The following is a 20,647-nucleotide window of genomic DNA, read 5'->3' on the forward strand; positions in this document are numbered from 1 at the left end:
AGGCCAAGAGTCCAGATTCAGGTCAGTTGTTCTCAAATTCAGTTACATGTTAGAATCACCTGCAAAACTGTTAAAAACACCTGTGTCAGGGCCCCACTTGGAGACTGATTTAATTGAGGCAGGGTCAGCCCTGAGCATGGTGTTTTAAAAGCCCTCCAGGTGAACTGTATATGCACCCAGGATTCAGAACCCATGGGAGGCTCATGCTGTGGAAAGTGCCCTGGATTGATGTCACGACATCCTGAAGTTCATGTTCCTAACTCCAAAATAAATCACTGGGCAATGTTGCACATACATTTTTGAACTTCATTTTAAACCTACTAATTTCTTCATAAAGCAAAGAACATTAACCTGTGCTCCATAGATAGGCTTTATGAGATCTGTGAATTCATTCTAATTGCATGCAATTTTTTTGTATATACTCATTCTAGAGAGTTAATCACATTTTTATAAGGATCCATGACCTCCAAGAGATTAAGATCCACAATCACAAGATGTTATGAGCTCCAAGGCAGCTAATGAAATCAAAGTAGAAAGACCTGCTATTGACAGCAGCACCTGATGGGCTCAAACCTGGTAGCATGAGGTAGTGGCAGAAGAACATCACAGCAAATGACAGCAGGAAGGTGCTTTGTGCTACATGTAAACACTTTATGAGGTTCTTTTCAGAAGTGTGTCTATGGGAACTGAAAAAAAATATGAGAGACAAGGATATCTGTATCCTTTGTCCCCCTTCCTTCTTCTCTTGAACTTGCAGAAGCAGTTGCTGCAGGTGACCTGCCCATATCCTTGCAGTGCCTCCTGTTTCCCTGAACACTGGCCTGACTTTCCACTGCCAACATCCACAGCTTTTTGCCTGAGAGTGAGCTCTGGTCACTGGAGCCTGCTCTGCCACACATGAAAGACCAGCAGTGCCAGGGAATTATCACCCCTATCCCATGCTTCATCCCTTCCGAGGTGGGATAACCCTGAGCACCTGCTCTTCTCTGCCTCCCAGGGTTTCCCAGCAGGATCGTGCTCCAGCTGGCTGCAGTGATAACACACCCTTGATGAGCTGCCTGTCTTCTTTTTCTCACTTTCCCACACCTCTGTTGGAGTTTCCTTCCAAGTAGACGACCTGGTGCAATACTACTTTTCTCTGAGGCTGATTTTAAGGGAACCCAAACTAAGAAACAGCTCTGATTTATTTTATTTGTTTTTACCTAGGCCCTCCGTTTATCTTCCTGATTAGGTTAAGGTGATTGCTTTTGTGGAAAGTTCACTGTATTCTTAGTGAAGTGATGTGCACATACTTTTACCAGCTGAAGGGTGTCCAGGTTCTTGGCATCTTGAACAAAGAATCGGACAAAATACACAAACAAAGCAAGGGAAGAATGAAGCAACAAAAGCAGAGATTTATTGAAAATGAAAGTACACTCCACAGGGTGGGAGCGGCCCGAGCAGAGGGGCTCAAGAGCCCCATTACAGAATTTTCTGGGGTTTAAATACCCTCTAGAGGTTTCCATTGGTTACTTGGTGTCTGCTCTATGTAAATGAATAGGATGAAGTAAAGTTAGAAAGTCATTTACTTGGTGTACATCCTTTGTAAATGGAGAGGATATTTCCTGTCATAGCTGAAGTGTTTCCATTTGATTTAGTTCTAGGAAGTCAGCATGAATAGGCCTTATATTCCCTGCCTCAAGACCCTATTCTCCTTTGAATACAGGACAGGTGTCTTGGGAGGCATGGGTAATATAAATGGGAATAAGACCTGCTCCAAAAGCTAAAGAGCTTTCAACCTTGGGAGTGGGAGCAGGACACAAATGTGAACACATAACTAGAAAAGAAGATGGCCTATGGTGCTTTATTTGTTGGAGGCGTCCTGGTACAAGAGAGATCACTGGGGAATGGGCCAGTTATACCACGCTGCTGGAAGGAAACAGCATTTCAACAAAGGGTTTTATTTGAGGCAAGACAGACATATGAGTGCACAGTGCCTTACATATAATAAGTAGTATAAAAGCAAGTTTTGAAAATGAATGGATGGGTGGAGGGGTGGGTGGGTGGGCATATAGAGAGATGGGTGGAGGAATGGGGAATGGAAGACTAGATACAGGACGGTTCTGTAGATCAGAGGTGATAGCATACAGGGGCACCTCCTTTGCAGATATAAATCTAAGCAAATGATGCTGTAGTCAAGTTCAGATTCCAGGAATTGGAACAACTCCCTTCTTGATTCCCTTATCAAACCTACAAAACCACAAAACCACAATCTCAAGTGTTGAGGGTTGGGTCAGCCTACTGAGCAGACAGGCTTACTATACAGCCTGACACTTGGGGGGATCTGGGGGGCCTCTCACTTGGGAAAGCTAATTCTGAACCCAGCCATCACAATTGTCCCTTGCACTTTACCAGATACTTAAAAGGTGCAAGGCCCTCTGGGGAGCAGGGACCCCTCCCCGGCACATCCCAGGCCAGACCCCTGCTCCACTGGGGAGGTTGGAGCAGCTCTGCACACCTCTGGAAACTATGTGGATTTCAAGTTTGCAGCACTAGTCTAAGGAAAAGCTGAATGGGTGTGCTAATTTGGGTTGGGGAGTGAAAACAGAAGGCTGTGCCGCCTGCCATCTAGTGGGTGTTGGGTTGCATCACTCCCAGGCCTCCCAGGCTCCTCCTGGACTGGGAAGGAGAATGGAGAAGCACAGCCCTTCCTTAATTCAGCTCTTTCTGTTTCTCTCTAGCTTGAACCAGGCAGGGCTTTGCCATCCCCCAATGACCTCAAAAGAAAAATACTCATAAAAAACAAGCGGCTGAAACCTGAAGTTGAAAAAAGTAAGTGAAACACACACATATATAATGGAAGCATACATAACATGTGTGGACATTTCAGCTGTTGAGAATTCAATTTATTTTAAAACCACTGATTTTTGGGGGAAGGGTGTAGGGGTGATGTTACAGGTATTTTTCAGAGCAAGATTGCCACATTTCCATTTAAATTTAATTTCCATATCAATTAATTCATGCAGTAGGAAAAGCATATCTATATATTCAAATGCCAGAATTTGGAGAGGGCCCAAGGAAAACTGAGAGGAAAGTAGAAGCATTTTAGAATTTTTCAAGATATAAGGAACCAGCATTTTATAATTTTATACAATCTAAAGTCCTCATAAGTTTCCCTTTTCAGTTTGCCCCGTGCTCTATACCTATCTAGGGATACTAGGTACATATGAGTGTGTGACTGTGTATATGTGAATAGAGAGATCTAGAGACAAATGATTTTATATAAACATGTTTCCTTTTATTCTCCCAGGATGATTTCCTTGAAAATATTTTCTTTCAGAGTATATCCTAGTTCAGTGAATTAATGGTATCAAATATTGGCATGATTACACTTCATTTTCCCCCCAAGTATTCTAAATGAAAAATTTTAAATTATGTTAATGACAGTTTATTTTATTACAAAAGCAATAATGCCATAGAAAAATCAAGACAATGAAAAGTGTAAGAAAGTAACAGCACTAACATATATTGTACACGTATTCATATACTATAGACACATGTACGTAATGTACATGTGTAGATATATACCCACATTTGTAACATGACTGAGATCATATTAATGATACTGAGTTTAAATTTTTAAAATTTAACCAAGTAAGTATACTTACATCAGCAGGATATAAATCTACATACTGACTTTAATCCTAATGTATGAAACACTATATAGAATTTAATATATATGACATAGAATTGTATGCATTTATTATAGCATGATGTAACGAGTCCCAAGTTGATGGATTTTCACTACTATAAACATGCTTGAATGTTATTTTGTATGTTTGTGCAACCCTCTCCTTGAAATCAATTGGTGCAATTAGAGTTATTCAGCCAAAACGTATATATATTTTATATTGTGATATAGTTTGTTATGCTTTCTTTTAGGAAAGTTCTACCACCTTAGACTCTTCACCAGTCATATATGAGAGTGCCTGTTTCCCACCAATATCCTTAATGCTGGCTGTTGGCCATTTTTAAATGTGTGTCCAACTCATAGAAAAAAATTGGTACCTTAGAGGTTTTTTTATTTGTGTGTCTTCAATAACTCCTTTTTTGCATATTACTATTTGTGGTTTGTCCCTATGTGTTTTCCCATTTTTATTATTTTGTTTACCTTTCTCTTTCTGACTTACAGAAAAATTATTTAGTCTTATTTTGTATAGTAGGATATAATCCCCATTAAATCAGTTGCAAATATTTTTTCCTGAAGTTTTGTTGCCAACCTGCCTATTTTCTATCAGTTCCCCATAACTGTTCATAAACCTTGGTCTGTGCCAGATTCTCCAAATTATGGGCTTTTGTTATCTAGCCTTAAATCCTTCACGAGGACTGAACCTCCTCTCAAACTTGGTGACCAGAATTTTGGGCATTTCACTCATGTCCCCGCAATTCTTCATCATGTGTATATAAGGTGGTTGTTGCAGGTTTCTTACAAGGTCGAGAGCACCAGGAAATGGCGAGAGAGAGATCACTGCTGAACCTTAGAAACATGGCGCCTTGGTGCCTGAACATTCCATTTCTTCTCTCTTTTCACGTCCTCCTCAGTGTCGATCTCAAGGCCTAGGGTTTGTATGTTACCTAGCATCTGTCACCATCTCTTTGCGTGTTTTTGCTAACAGAACAGCTGGAAGCTTTGAGAAGCATGATGGAAGCTGGAGAATCTGCCTCCCCAGCAAACATCTTAGAGGACGATAATGAAGAGGAGATCGAAAGTGGTGAGCTGTTTGCTTTTATTTTAAGTTGCATGCTTTGAAAATACTTTTTAAATAAGAAAACGAGGCTGGGCACAGTGGCTCAAGCCCATAATCCCAGCACTTGGGGAGGCCAAGGTGGGAGGATTGCTTGAGCCCAGGAGTTCAAGACCAGCCTGGGCAACATTTTCGTAGAGATGAGACCCCATGTCTACAAAAAATAAAATATTAGCCAGACGTGGTGGCCTGTGTCTGTAGTCCCAGCTACTGGGGAGGCTGAGGCAGTAGGATCCCTTGAGCCCAGAGGTTCAAGGCTGCAGTGAGCTATATGTAATCCTACCACTGCACTCCAGGCTGGACAACAGACTGAGGCCTTGTCTCAAAAATAAATGAGTAAGAAAACCAGGAATTTCTTTCAGAAGACCCTTTTATATAATAATGCCGTTTTAATTCCTCATAGTAATATTTTGGTATTCTTGGTATTTTGCCAAACACTTCCCATTTTTTCTGGCTACTAAATTTTAATGGCCTTGTCATCTCCCTTCCTATTGGCCATTCAGCTATTCAGCAGAAATTCATAGCCAGAGAATCCCTGAAGCACTTGCTGTAGTAGGCAGAGGAAGCAATATAAGGAACATTTTGTAATCCCTTTGTATAGACAAAAACATGAACTTGAGTCTGTTAATGATGAGAGTAGAGAGGCAAATAATTTAAGAGACCCTCAGGCAAGTGATAGGTTTGTCTCCACGAAGTGAACTAGAAACTAAAAGCCAGTATTAAAATTTCAAGTTCAAATTCCTTCAAATAACCAGCTCACCAGAATTATCTCTGTGTAGCTAGATAATTTTAAGAAGGCAGTCTTGCTTAAAATATTTGAGTATGTGCTATTACCTTCTCTTTTACTTTGATCACATAGCAACAATCATAATGTTCAGTTGTAAATGGGTCATTTGAGAGTTTGGGGATGATTTTAGAGAATTATTTGTTTGTTATGTTTCATGAGAATTGATGAACGAAATGACAAGGACTTGCGTTGGTTATACAATGCCTTGGATTTATATACAGGCATACCTTGGAAATATTGCAGATTCAGTTCTAGACCCCTACAATGAAGTAAATATTGCAAAAAAATTATTCACAAGAATTTTTGTTTCTCAATGCATACAGAAATTATTTACACTGTACTGTAGGCTATTAAGTGTTCAATAACAGCATTATGTCCAAAAATGTAACTTAATTAAAAAATACCTATTGCTTAAAAATGCTGACAATTATCTAAACCTGCATCATACTGAAATCTTTTTGTGGAGGGTCTTGCCTTGAGTGATCAGGGAGGCAGTTGCCAAAGATTGGGTTGGCTGTGGTAATTTTTTAAAATAAGACAACAATGAAGTTTGCTGCATCGATTGACCCTTCTTTTCACAAAAGATTTCTCTGTAGCATGCAGTGCCATTTGATGACACTTAACCCAGAGCAGAGCTTCTTTCAAAATTGAAGCCAATCCTCTCAAACCCTGCCGCGATGCCTTCTCAACTAGGTTTATGTAATATTTTAAATCCTGTGTTGTCATTTCAACAATGCTCACAGCATCTTTACCTGGAGTAGATTCCATCTCAAGAAACCACCTTCTTTGCTCATTCACAAGAAACAACTCCTCATCGGTTTAAGTTTTATCATGAAATTGCAGCAATTCAGCCCCATGTTCAGGCTCCTTTTCAAATTCTAATTCTCTTACTCTTTCTACCACCTCTGCAGTGACTTCCTCCACTGAAGTCTTGAACCTCTCAGCGTCATCCATGGGAGTCTCCCAAACTCCTGTGAACGTTGATGTTTTTACCTCTTCCCATAAATCATGAATGTTCTTTCTTAATAGCATCTAGAATGGTGAACACCAGAAGCTTTTCAGTTTACTTTGCCCAGATCCATCAGAGGACGTTCTCTTTTAGGAAAGCTAGACATAGAGCTAAAAATCCAAAAGTTGGAAGAATTAACTAACCTTATTCAAGACTCCTTAATAAAGACTCCTGACTGTGGAACAGACTTTATAAGTGACTCAGTTGCATGTCCAGTCCTTGGGTTTGACATTACTCCCAGAGAAAAGTCATAATGACTGTACTTTCATTTGTTTTATGTGGCGGGGAGGGTCTAGGAGGCTAAAGATATCTGATACTACTCAGTTGATACTTGTTATTATGTCATCTGTTACTATGCAATAAACCATCCCCAAATTTAGGGGCTTATAACAACACCTTATCATTTTCTGTCATAATTCTGTGGGTCATGTGGGCTTAGGTTGGTGGTTCTCCCTTGGGTTTCTCATGCTTTTGTCAGCAGATGACATCTGGGGCTGACTGGTTCCCTTGGGTGGGTTATCCAGGACAGCTTACTCACATGCTGGCAGTGGATGCTGGCTGAACGCTGGGAGCTCAGCTGGGCCTCACTGACCATAGTACCCCTGTGGCCTCTCTCTGTGACTTGGGCTTCTCATAGCACGATGGCTAAGTCCCCCAGATGGAACATCTAAGAGCCAGTGTCTCAAGAGGCAGGAAGCAGAAGCTGCTAAATTAGTTAAGAGCTAGGCCTGGTACTGGTGCAGTATCACTTCCTCTATGTTTTATTCATCGAAGCAGTCTCAGGGCCCATCCAAGTTCAAGAGGGTGAGTGAGTGACAAGGTCACATTGCATAAGAGCACAGAGGAGGGCAGATGATACGGCAGCTGTCTTTGGAAAATATAGTCAGCCATGATGCCTACTATATTTTTTCACATTTTTTTTGCAAATAATAAATCTAAACAAGATTTAAGAAAAATATATTTACAGAACTATGTTTCAAATGATCAAGAAAATACTCCTAAGATACAAAAAAGATGACTATTCAGTAAAACCAGTTCCTTTAAGCTAAATTTCATAGATGGTAATTAAAATATGTAAGGCATTACTGATACGATAATCCAGTAAAACAAACTGCAGAAATAATGGAATAAATTAACACGAAAACAATGTTAATAATAATTACTACCATCGTTGTACCAACAGTGGACCAGGCAGCTTACATTATGGCCTTATCTAACCTGTATACAGCCTAATGAAATGGGTATTATTATTATTATTATTGAGATGGAGTCTTGCTCTGTCACCCAGGCTGGAGTGCAGTGGCGCGATCTCGGCTCACTGCAAGCTCTGCCTCTGAAATGGGTATTATTACACCAATTTTTCAGATGAGAGGACTGAAGCTTAGAGAGGTAACATATTTTGCACATGATCCCACAGCGGGCAACCGATTGCACTAAGATTCAGTCCCGGAGCTACCTGATTCGAGTCAAGACTTTTGTACCTTACAGTACTGCCCTTTCAATTCACAGGAATATGGTGAAAACATAGATATGCAAAAATACTTTTTTAAAAAGGAGAAAGAATAGAACGAATGAAAGTCAAAGATGTGATGTTTCCTAAACACACACAGTCATCTGAAATTAGCATCTGTATGGCTTCATGTATTATTCTTAAAGGTGCTTTCCCACCATCTACATCCATATGGTAATTATTCCTCCAGGCAGAAAAATATTTGCCTCTAGTGACTCCCATGTTATTCCAAAATATACTTGAGATTTGGGTTAAGTCTTAACAGAAATAACCACATGATTTAGTATCCACGTCGGAAAGTACCTAAGGACAGAATCATCCACCTAGATGGCACAAGGCTCCTGTTTCACCTGTTATGTGTGTGATTCTTAGGTTGCCTCAGTAATACTTGGCTTTGGTTCTGGTCAACCAGTCGGCTATAATTACCTTAGTGCCAGTGTATGAATCCACTATCTACGTGTGGCTAGAGTCTCTAATTTAAATACATCAACACAGCAGGCAAGGGGAAACCAAGCATAGTTCAATAGGGGAGGCCTGCCTGGAGGCTGTAGAAAATAGAAAAGGCTTTCAGTCAGTGAAAGCAGGTGCCCAGGCATTAGGCTGGATTTAGATTCAGAAGGACATATGGCTCCCAGGATAGGAGACAAGTAGTGGAGAATATCAAAATTGTATGTGGTTATAGGTGTGTCTGTGCATATCTGCACACTCAGAAAGTGATCATGTATTCATACAATTCTCTTAAGGTGGTCATTAAGTCTCCACCACTTGTTTGGGGTATGCCCCTTTCCTTCAAGTGGTTTACATCTGTATTGGCAGTTTAGACTAGACATAAATTAAATGAAAATTTAATAGTGACATGAGAAGTTTTGAAATCTTGGTTACTGACTGTAGGTCATGGAAACCTAGTCCTGGAAGAACTGTGCTAAGAATTCAAGAGACAGGTAGATCCATTATCTTGCTGTGTGATTTCAGACAAGTCAAATCATATCTCTGCATCTAGTTCCTCGTTTATAAGTAAAGACAGATGCTGGATTAGATTATTTTAAGATGTATTCCATTTCCTCAAATCCTTTTCTTCCTGCCTAAGCCTTACAATTACCCACTTGTTGTTGTTGTTGTTTGGATTTTGTTTTTTTAATCGTCTGCCTCTACAATATCCCTTCATCAGAATTGTTAGCTCCAGAAGAGGAAGGTGGCTGTTTCTTTCCCTCACCCTCTTCCTGTGCCTGGAGAGATACTTCACAAAATAAAACAGTCTATCTAGAAATTCTGAATCCAGATACTACCAGTTGAAAGATACCACTGTTTTATTATGACTAAGAAAGAAAAAGTAGTTTCCATTCACTGGAAAAAACCGTCAGTTGAAGAACATACTACAATATCAGAAATATTAAATACAAAAAAAGTACATCTTAGAATCGGTGAAATCATTTTTTCATTTACTCCTGTTCTTTCATTCTCCTTTGTACTTTTAAACATGCTTTAAAAAAATCTATCTCATTCTTATGGGTCTGCTCATCTCCTTTCTGAATTTCTCAGAAATTATTTTAGTGGGTTTTTTTGTTTTGTTTTTACAGTAACGTTCCCTCATGCCCTGTGGTGTGACCATGTGGATTTATATTGTCCTCATCCTGAGGTCTGTGGGTTTCTCCTGATCCTGGCTAGATTTTAGGCAAATTCTTTATCTGGGAATTACTGCAAATAGTGATTGTGTGAATCCAAATCTCACCTCAGCATGTTGCACATTTTCCAGCAGGTACTTCTTTTTTTTTTCCCACGAACATCCTGGGTGGATTCTGGCATTCTTGTCACTTTCCTGGACCAATGAACACAGCGTGTGTACTTCCTTTCACAGACTAGACCACGCTCCAGGGACACCAGCTTTATTTGGCACCCACTTCCACTTCTCCTCCTACCTGAGCCTGACAAATGAGCCCTGAGCCTTTGAAACCTATGCTAGGTTTGACAAATAGTTTGCAGAAGTAGCACAATCCTTCTGAGGCCTTTCTTTTTTCTACCACTCCAAGCTATAAGTCATTATGCCCATAAAATTCAAGTGGACATTTTAGTCTCTTTCAAAATTATCCGATGTATTTGTTTTCTTGCATCTTCTTATTTACTCTTGATGTCATGAAAGATCAAAACACCTTTTTATGAGTTATAGATATTCCTGCAGTGTTTGAGGCTTTCATTTTTAGAATTAGTATACTAGAATAGAAGTAGCCATCCACTTAAAAAAAAATTATTAAGCATCAAGCATTTCAAACCACATTTTAGGTGCAGGAGAAATAATACATAACAAGATGTGCTCCTTGACGTTGAATAGGTAAGAGTTTAGTGAGAGTTTTACTTGAAAAAATACTGCATATATCAATGTCCCCATTTTCTTTTAGCATCCTTTTTCTCTAAAAGTGCTTATGTTCTACCCAAGATTGTGAACAAGGTCTGACTACTTGGCAGTGGTTTGGTGTCATGGATTTTCCATTTGTCTTTCACACAGCTGACCAAGAGGAGGAAGCTCACCCCGAATTCAAATTTGGAAATGAACTTTCTGCTGATGACTTGGGTCACAAGGAAGCTGTTGCAAATAGCGTCAAGAAGGTCAGAGTCCCCTTTCTTTCATCACTCTCAAGAGGTAGCAGCTGTTATTTATGAAATTTTGGAAATGTGAGAACCACAAGAGAATAAAGTAACCTATAATTCCCCTTCTAAATTGCTTAGGATACGAGTCTGTGCTGGGTGACCAGAACTTGACACATACACAATATTAAATTTAAAAGGACATTTAAATTACTCATTAGTCAGGGCCAGTGTTAACCACTACCCATTTGGCCAGTGTCCTCTAAATATTATCATTTATTGTGTTATTGCAGCTGGGGAGGGAGAAAATGACAGCATCCCAGGGGTAAGGTTTAATCTTGAATTCATCAGGAAAATGACCCCTGAACATCCCGAGTCTAGCCCTCATTTGAGAACTAGTCCTGCTAATTATATACCTTCCCCCTAAAGTACAGTAAGCATAAAAATGTTTCCAGATATTCAGCCAAGGAAAATAGTTATTCATATACTTACCTTTTATCAGGCATAGTCTAGGCCATAATGACCTAAAAGTGTAAAACACACTTGCCTTCTGCCCTTAGGCAGCTCATGGCCCCCTGTATTTTAGGGAAAGGGATCGGAAACAGCAAACAAGCAAGTAGTCAAATAACTATATAATTACAACTTACGGTAAGTGCAATTATGAACATAAACACGAATGCTGAAGAATAATGAAGTAGAAAGAATAAGGAAACCAGAACGCAAAGGGTCAAGAGGAATTGGCCATGCACAGAGATAGAGGAATCACTTTCCATGCGGAGGGACCACAGTAACAACAGCAAGGGCTGTGAGTAGAGTGGCTTGAGTGAGGGTGGAGTGAGACAAGATGAGATGAGGCAGGTAGGTGGGAACTGGGTGATGTAGGATTTTGGAGGCCATTATGAGAAATTCAAATATTCAGTGAAATGTGACACTACTGAAAAAGTTTAGAGAAGGGGGCAGTGTAGCCTGATTCAAGTTTTAGAAGATTGCTGTGGTTGCCATATGGAGACTAGTTTAGGAGGAAACAGGAGTGGAAGCAGGAAAAGCAGTGAGGACAGGCTGCTGCTCTAGGCCAGATGAGAGTCCCCGATGGTCAAACCAGACAATGCATCAGAGAGGACTGAGTGGCTTCAAGACATGTTGAGAAATGGGACAGCCTACTGATGGATGGAATGTGGGAATGAGAGAGAAAGAAGTGAGATGACCCTCTAGTGTCCTTGTTTGAGGAACTGGGTAGGTGATGGTACCATTTACTGGCATGGGGAAGACCGAAAGAGAAAGAATTCAGGAGTTTCAAATGGGATGACTATTTGAGATGCCTGTGAAGTATTCAAGGGGAGGTGTTCATATAGCATTGCCATCTGACTCTTTCTCTGGGTTCATTTCCTAACTGTCTAACTTTGGGTAAGTTACTTAACCTCTGTGTACCTTAGTTTCCTCATCTGCAAAGTGAAGACGATAACACCTATTTCATGGGGTCACTGTGAAGAGTGGATGGTTTGTGACATGTCAAGAGCTTAGCGTGGTGCCTGGCACATGGTAACTCCTGTAAAGGTATTAGTTGCTGGTATATTATCATCCTTTTCATCTTTATCATTGTCATTATCCTCATGATCACTGGCGTCATTATCACGCGTATATAGAAGACAGGTTGAGCTAGAGATACAAGTTGGGAGTTCAAAAGATCGTATTTGAAACAATGGAAATACTGAGATGATTCACAGGGGAAGGTGGAAAAGAAGGCCCAAGTGGAGCCCTAGTTAAAAGTGGAGCCAGAAAAGAAGAGCAAGGTATGGCTAGAGAAGTAGGAGGGAAATTAGGCAGTGACACCAAGAAAACCAGGAAAGAGAACAGTGTTAACAGAAGGACTGAGTGGTTGACTGTAGAATATGTTAAAAATCTTAGACAAATTAAATTTAACAGAGTTTAGTTGAGCAAAAAAAAACAATTCCCAAATTGGGCAGGACCCAAACCAGAAGAGGTTCAGAGAAACTCCAGTGCAGCCATGTGGTGGAAGATTTTTTGGCAGAAAAAGGAAAGTGACCTACAGAAAACAGAAGTGAGGTACAGAAGCAGCTGGATTGGTTACAGGCTTATTTGCCTTATTTGAAGAGAGGTTGAATAGTTGGCCACCTTTGATTGGCTGAAACTCAGTGATTGGCGCATGAGTAGGTTCCAGTCTGTTTACACACCCATTCAGTCTACAGTTTACTATGTGAAAGTTTATGAAGAAACCTTTAGAATAGGTAAAGAGACACCTTTAGGCTAAACTTAATTTAACAAATGCTACTGACTGATTAAGTAAGAAGACTCAAGAGTGTCCTTTGGGTTGTTAGCATGGAGGTCATTGGCAACCTTAAAGAGACATTTCAGTGGAGTGCCAGGCAGGGTGGTGACACTGGATCACACAGATATGAATGACTAGAGACTATGCTTTTGAGAAGTTTTGATGTGAAGGGGAGCAAGAAATGGACTGGTGGCCAAGGGCACCTGAGGAGCCAAGGGAGTGTTTTCTTTTTCGGACGAATGAATCTGGAGTGTGTTTGCAAACTTGGAAGTGGTGCAGTAGAGAGGAAGAGCTTAGTTTTGCAGGAAAGAGAGGGGATAACTGCCTGGAATTCCTTGAGGAGGTGGAGGAGGGTGGGATTGCTGTGGTGCAAAGGTGTGGCCCTTCACAGGAGCAGGAACACCTGATTAGTGAAGACAATGGATGAAGATGCAGGTAGGCAGATACATTTGGTGATAGGAAGAGGGGAGAGTATTTGTCTGATGAGCAAAGCCAAAGGAATATTGCCTTTACACCCTATCTTTTCTGATATAGGGAATTGTGACTACTCTGAGAATATTGAACGTCTATTAAGACTCAAGAGTATTGTTTTAATACAAAAATTAGCCAGGCGCCATGGTACGCACCTGTAATCCCAGCTACTCAGGAAGCTGAGGCAGGAGAACTGCTTGAACCCAAAAGGCGGAGGTTGCAGTGAGCCAAGATTGTGCCACTGCACTCCAGCCTGGGCAACAGAGCAAGACTCTGTCTCAAAAAAAAAGTTGCTAAAGCCTTCATCAATATTGTCTTAGTGTCTTAGTCAGTTGGTGCTGCTATCACAAAAATACCATTGGCTTAAACAACTAAAAACTATTTGTCACCATTCTAGAGTCTAAGAAGTCTAAGATCAAGGTTCCACGCAATCAGTTCCTAATGAGGGGGGCCTTCTTCGTATTTATGTCCTCATGTGGTGGACAGAGAATAAGGAGGCAAGCTCTCTCTTGGCTTGGCCCTCATGACCAAATTACCTCCCAAAGGCCCCATCTTCAAATGCCATCACATGAGAATTAAGGTTTCAGTATATGAACTGGGGACAGTATGGGGGGCTGCACCAGCAAACAGTCCATAACAAATACCCAGACATGAATGCTGAGTTACTCAAGAGTGACCATTCATGCTGCTTTTCCTAAGCCCCATGACTAAAGCGCTAATTAAATAATTATAATAAAACATCTAAGTAGGTAAAGACTGTCCACGAAGGAGGGAAAGAGCATTAAGATTAGTCCTTCTGGTGCATAAAACAGTGAGGCCATCCATGGCTTTTTGTCATCAGTAATGTCCCACCTTAGCAAATAAATAGAATAACAAGTTTACCTACACTTATTTAAATATCTATGTATGTATGGCTAATAAATTTGGAATTTTGCCCTTTAGAGAAGTAAACAAATTATTTCCTTTCTCTAATTAGGCTTCAGATGACCTTGAACATGAAAACAACAAAAAGGTAACAAAATAATTCCCTTGCACATTTTAAATCAGATGCATCTAATTTAAAAAATCTTCAAAGGAGGGAATCAGTTGTGGTGAAAAAATGATTAAATCCTGATAAAAATCACAAAACTAGGGCAGATGAGTAAGATGATTTTCTAAAAGTAGGTATTTAATGCAGTAAGGCATTTTCTTCACTGGAATTAGAGATTTCATTCCTGCAGTGGAACTACATGATCATCAGCATATTGAATTTGAAAATAAAAATGAGCGAATAGGTCATCAAATCCATATTATAGCATAATAGAAAGGATGATCTTAGTTCCCACTACATTGACATTCTGGAAGATCACTGATTAATTTTACACTGCATAACTTCTAGGAGTATTATTTGATGTTATTAGCTATTGGCCTTATTGTAGGAAAGGTAAAGTTACATTTTCACTTTCTTTCATCCTCTTCAAAGTTCTTCAAGTGATCACAGTGGTTTTATTTAGTAAGTATTTATGGTTTATCCTACAACAGTGAGACTGACAGCCACAGGCAGAAGTTTGCCTAATAACTTCATTCTCATACTTCAGAGGTTCGGAAAATACTGCCTTGCTGCCTGTGAGGTCCTATCCTATTTGAAGTTGAGATCGTATCTTCTCACCCTCTAAATATTAAACTTGAAAGAATTATGAATAAATATGGTCACAGGCCTGTCCCAAAATATTTGTGAGTACATTACTCTCTTGTTATAGAATTTCATAATTCATAATTTGAGTCAACAGTATACAGATTGACATTTGGTCATTGTCATTTATTAGCTAAGTTATTTTAATTCTCAAGGCATCAATCTTCTCATGTGGTCAGTGGGTAGGACTCTAATCCCCACTACACATCACAGACAGTAATGAGACTGTGTGTGCAAGAACTCATCCTGGTGCCCAGCACATAGCACTGGTGGTATTTATTATTATTAAACACACATGGAAGGAACGGACATGGCCGTTGTTTGGTGGGGGAGAAGGAGGACACATTAAGAAAATGATAAAAACAAAAACAAAACCAAATTACATTACTTGATTATTGTTTCAGGCTTTTATTGGTGAAATCAGTTTGATAATTTAGAATGCTCAGATTGTTAAGTCATCAGTTAAGACAAACAAATTGACCTTTTTTTTTTTTTTTTTTTTTTTGAGATCGAGTCTCACTCTGTTGCCCAGGCTGGAGTGCAGTGGCGTGATCTCCGCTCACTGAAAGCTCTGCCCCCCGGGTTCACGCCATTCGCCATTCTCCTGCCTCAGCCTCCCGGTAGCTGGGACTACAGGTGCCCGCCACCACGCCCAGCTAATTTTTTTGTATTTTTAATAGAGATGGGGTTTCACAGTGTTCACCAGGATGGTCTCGATCTCCTGACCTCATGATCCACCCGCCTCGGCCTTCCAAAGTGCTGGGATTACAGGCGTGAGCCACCACGCCCAGCATCTGACCATTTTTTAACTCATGGATTACATCATCCAACTAAGCAATTTATCCAACTAGATTCACTTTATGCAGGAAATTTAGCTTTGCAAAGTTCTCAGCAAAAATATTGATCACTTTTGAAGGTATTATTTTTGTTGTTGGTTTTGTTGTTGTTTTTTCTATCAATAAATAAACTAATTTGTTTTCTTTTTTCTGTATGCAGAGTAATGCAATTTCAATATGTCCTATGCAGCAAGTTATTAGGTTACTTTTAAGATTAAGTGCTTTTTAAATACTATAAACCACGTATGTATGTGGCTTGCATTCTAGAGTGCTACAGTGAAACATAGTCCCCAAAGAGGCAGCATCATTAGCACCTGGGAACTAGTTACAGCAATGACTGGCCTCACTGCAGACTCACTTCAACAGAAACTCTGAGTGTGGGGCCCAGGAATCTGTTCTAGTTTAAAAAGTCTTCCAGGTGATTCTGATGCACGCTAATGTTCGAGAGTCACTATTTTTGATGTTGTACCTCAATTTGTAAAAATATGATGCTATATCTATTTCATAGCATTGCTGTGAGGTCCAATATAGTCATTTTTTTTTTTTTTTTTTTTTGAGATGGAGTCTTGCTCTGTTGCCTGGTCTGGAGTGCAGTGGCACAATCTCAGCTCACCTCAACCTCTGCCTCCTGGGTTCAAGCAATTCTCCTGCCTCAGCCTCCCAAGTAGCTGGAATTACAGGCTCACGCCACCACACCCAGCTAATTTTTGGCATTTTTAGTAGAGATGGGGTTTTGCCATATTCGCCAGGTTTGTCTTGAACTCCTGGCCTCCCAAAGTGCTGGATTAAAGGCGTGAGCCACTGTTCCCGGCCAGTAATTTCTTGAATATTTTAAAGTCCCTTAAAAATCTAAAAATGTCCTACAAATGTAAGATAAGCTTAATATTTTATGATTACCTCCTTTTGCATTATTCAGAGCTACAATAGGCACTAACTTCTTAAAGTATCCTTTAGTATAATTGAGGAAGAAAAAGTCTTTACCTTTCAGTTTGTGTGTGTGCAATTATCTTTATTAAGGAAATCTGCAGCACGTATCCGTGGGTCCTACTGAAGTAATCAACTTATATGTTTTCTTCCTTGTGCTTGTAGGGCCTGGTCACTGTAGAAGATGAGCAGGCGTGGATGGCATCTTATAAATATGTAGGTGCTACCACTAATATCCATCCATATTTGTCCACAATGATCAACTACGCCCAGCCTGTAAAGTTTCAAGGTTTCCATGTGGCAGAAGGTAACATCAAAGGTTAAATGCAGTCGCCTTTTTTGCTTGATTTTCTTTTATGGTGCTGATGAGGTTTTATCTAATTTGTTGCCATTTTTCTTTGTGGGCATGGGGGCTGTTCCACCTCACCTTATTTTTGTTTCACAGACCATAGAAACCACCTTGGTATGTGGTGACATTACATTGTCATTCACGACTTCAACCACAAGGTGGCGATGAGAGACTATGGATTTGTTAGTGCTGGGCATGTAGCTTCTTCTGTTCCCAAGTGCATTCACAAGACTCCTTTTAATCAAAAGCTGGTTTTCAAAAAAACATAAGAAGTATTTAAAAACTTCATTTCTGGGCTAGAGAAGCCATCGTAATCATCATTATCATCAAAAATTCATATTTCGGTGGTGGCTGTGGCAATTGGGGTACATGTAATTTCTTTAATGACTCCCAATTTAATTCAGCACTTATTTTTTTTTTTTTTAAAGACAGATGTCTCCATCCACAGGATGTCAATGAAAGTAGGAGCTACTGACATGATAATGTAGCATTAGCCTCCAAGGCCTCATGATTCAGGGTGTAATTGCATTTATTTATTGCTGTTTTTCGGTGAGGGTTTGATGGCAGAGTTCCTGAATCCATCTTTGCTTTTCTTTTACAGAACGCAATATTCATTATAACATGTCGTCTTTTAATGAATCAGTCGGTCTTGGCTACTTGAAGACACATGCAATTGAATTTGTCAAGTATCCTTATGTATCAAGTGGAATGAGTGGTTGACTCACGTTGGTTTGGCAAGAGCCTCTGAAATAGATAAATGGCTAACATCTCATTCTGGTCGTGGAGTTAATAAAATGATATGTGGGAAAGACCATGGCAGCTGTGACAATCTGCCCAAATGAAAATTGTTTTTATAATCCACACAGTGAACTGTGATCTTAAGCATCATTTGTAAATGTGAAATCTGCTCTGTGCTGTCTACTTGTTTGTCATTGTTGGCCTAGACCTTTGTTGTTTTAGCTCTTTGTTGTTTATTTTTCTCTGCTGTAGGACTCTTTTTTTCTGTTTTCCTTAATAAGTTACAGTTATAACAAACGGCAAATGAGTCGCATTTACCCCAAGGGAGGCCGAGTCGATTCCAGTAATTACATGCCTCAGATTTTCTGGAACGCTGGCTGCCAGATGGTTTCGCTGAACTATCAAACCCCAGGTAGGAGCTGATGTCCAGTGACCCCAAATTCCATGAGAACGCTTTGACAGGATGGTGCCAGCACTTCCCATCAGTTGGCTGTGGGCATTTTTTAAAGGAAGCAGACATATGGCAAAGCAATGTGTTATTGGATTTATATAATGGTGAGAAATCAAAAAAAAAAAAAAACCCAAAATAGAGCAAACAATGGTAGAAGATAATGTGTTGTGATTGGAATTTAATTCCTTTCATAAATGCCATGACTATTCCTGCTAACCATTATCCCATATTCCAAAATATTTCTCATTTTTCTTCCTTTTGGATCAAAGTTGTTATCTTTGTTTCCAGAGGCAGAATTAAATGAAAAGAATTTGAGTATCTTTGTACAGTAACAGCGACTCATTTCTCCTTTGGCAAACACCCTGACCACTGTGAACATTCAGCAAATATGACTGATGCAGGGGCACTTCACTAAACAAATACAGAATATTTTGGAGTAAATGCCACTAAAATGGTATATAAGGAGTTACATATTTGAAGAGGTACTAATCTATAACTTGGTCCTCCAAAGTGTACTCAAAGTCAGGTTTCCAATATATAATGACTTTTTTTTTCTGGAAGGAAAAGAGTAAATTTTTATAATTGATAAACACATTTTTAAAATTTTTGAGGTTTGCTTAAGAGCCTAGGATCACAGTATCAAGACTAGAGGTAGCAAAATAGAAATAGAATAGATAGAAATATGCCACAAACCCTCTTCACTGTAGATGGTCAATTCTACAGCATGGTTCTTACAACTGGTAAAATAAAACAAAACCAGAAAGCTCTTTTTTCCTTCAACTCTTTGCCATTAAGAGAACTGCCCATGCTTCCCAATTTGAGGATTTTTTAAAATCTATTTTGTATTTTAAGAATCCCTGTCCCCTTGTTCCCTGCTATGTGGATTGAGTGGAAGATCCTTTGACTTTCATTCCTTTGGCATGAGTGTGAGCTGACTGTGCTTCTCAGGCCTTGAAGGAGCCTCCCCAGTGACGGGAAGCTCCTCCTACCAGAGTCGCCATTCTGCATGGGGTCCCCACAGTGCTTGCTAGGTTAGACTGTGACGTGATAGCTACCAATACAATCCTGAGTGTTTCTAGCTGGGGCCCAGTAACAAGGCTCTGATGACTTCACTTACTTAAAAAAGCCCAACTTGTGTTCTCAGTTGTCAGTGAGTCCATAATATGGATTAAATGGCTAGCCCAGCTTATGTTTTATTCTGTAATATTAGGTTTAAACACAACATTTTGAAGAGGAAAAAATATCCATCAGTTTACCCATTTCTTTTGCGGATGGGAAGAAAGAAAAAATTTTATTCACTTGCAAGACAGAAGTCAAAAGCCATGTGCTGCCAGTGTAGACCCCACTAGAGTAATTCCCCCTGCCTCCCATCCTGGAAGCATGCCACCAAGTTTTATGTGATACTTACCTAGTTCGTTTTCCAGTCTTTTAAATCAAGTTTCATATTCACCCTCCCGGGTATCTCCAGGGTTCCTCTGCCCAGGGATCCTGAGACCCATCCTCTCCCACTGTAGCAGGTTGGATATCTCTACTCTCAATACTCATCAAACAATGGTGTGACTCCTATATTGAATCCAGTTTTAAAAGTGACCTTTAGCATGATCTTTATGAAAACACATTTTATGTTTAATTTAAATGAAACATGAGGTCAATTCAACATGGAAGAGAGTATGCCTTAAATAGACCAAGCAGAACCTTGTAGTATTGAAGAGGGACCTGTGGGCCTAGGAGGAATCTGATACCTATTGTTTAAAATCACCCCATCAGGGTCTTTTTTGTCTAGGAAGACAAGATGCTAAATTATTTTTGTCTCTTGACAGATTTAGCGATGCAATTGAATCAGGGAAAATTTGAGTATAATGGATCGTGCGGGTGAGTAATATGATTTAAACTGTTTTCACCTAGATTGAGAACTCCATACTACAGCTCTAATGAAGCCATGTCATTTTCAATTAGGGGCTACAGAATTTAAGCTGGGTTTGAGGGATGGAATAGAAAGAAATGAAATACCTAGAGAATATTTGCACATATACATTCTTCATCTACCCCATTTCACTAAGCAGGTTTTGGGTTTTTTAAATCACAAGTGAAGCAGTTCATACATATCCTACAGTTTAATCCTCTCACTTTAAAATCCATAGCGGAGGATTTTATGTCTGGGACAGGTAATAATCCCTGCACACTTGGACATTAACTGGAGATGTAGGCCTTAAATATATGCATTTTACCTAGGACAATTCAAATAATGA

At 39.7% G+C, this 20,647-nt stretch overlaps 1 protein-coding gene across 11 annotated transcripts in view; it reads left to right on the forward strand.

The window, feature by feature from the left end:
* The window catches only part of PLCB4 (phospholipase C beta 4), a 210,561-nt gene that overhangs the window by 120,988 nt on the left and 68,926 nt on the right, over positions 1 to 20,647 (forward strand). For 8 of the 11 annotated variants that reach the window (XR_010154028.1, XR_010154029.1, XM_016937435.4 and 5 more), the window contains 8 exons: positions 2,721 to 2,811; positions 4,656 to 4,751; positions 10,591 to 10,691; positions 14,405 to 14,440; positions 17,026 to 17,167; positions 17,811 to 17,895; positions 18,235 to 18,359; positions 20,219 to 20,270. Coding sequence is in view for 9 of the 11 variants with exons in the window: in XM_016937435.4 (XP_016792924.1) it covers positions 2,721 to 2,811; positions 4,656 to 4,751; positions 10,591 to 10,691; positions 14,405 to 14,440; positions 17,026 to 17,167; positions 17,811 to 17,895; positions 18,235 to 18,359; positions 20,219 to 20,270 (728 nt within the window). In the remaining 2 variants the exon portion in view is untranslated. The remainder of the gene's footprint in view (positions 1 to 2,720; positions 2,812 to 4,655; positions 4,752 to 10,590; positions 10,692 to 14,404; positions 14,441 to 17,025; positions 17,168 to 17,810; positions 17,896 to 18,234; positions 18,360 to 20,218; positions 20,271 to 20,647) is intronic. The other 3 variants (XM_016937432.4, XM_016937433.4, XM_016937434.4) reach the window with 1 other exon arrangement.

This window comes from Pan troglodytes, chromosome 21, assembly GCF_028858775.2.
Source record: "Pan troglodytes isolate AG18354 chromosome 21, NHGRI_mPanTro3-v2.0_pri, whole genome shotgun sequence".
Classification (NCBI taxonomy): Eukaryota; Metazoa; Chordata; class Mammalia; order Primates; family Hominidae; genus Pan; species Pan troglodytes.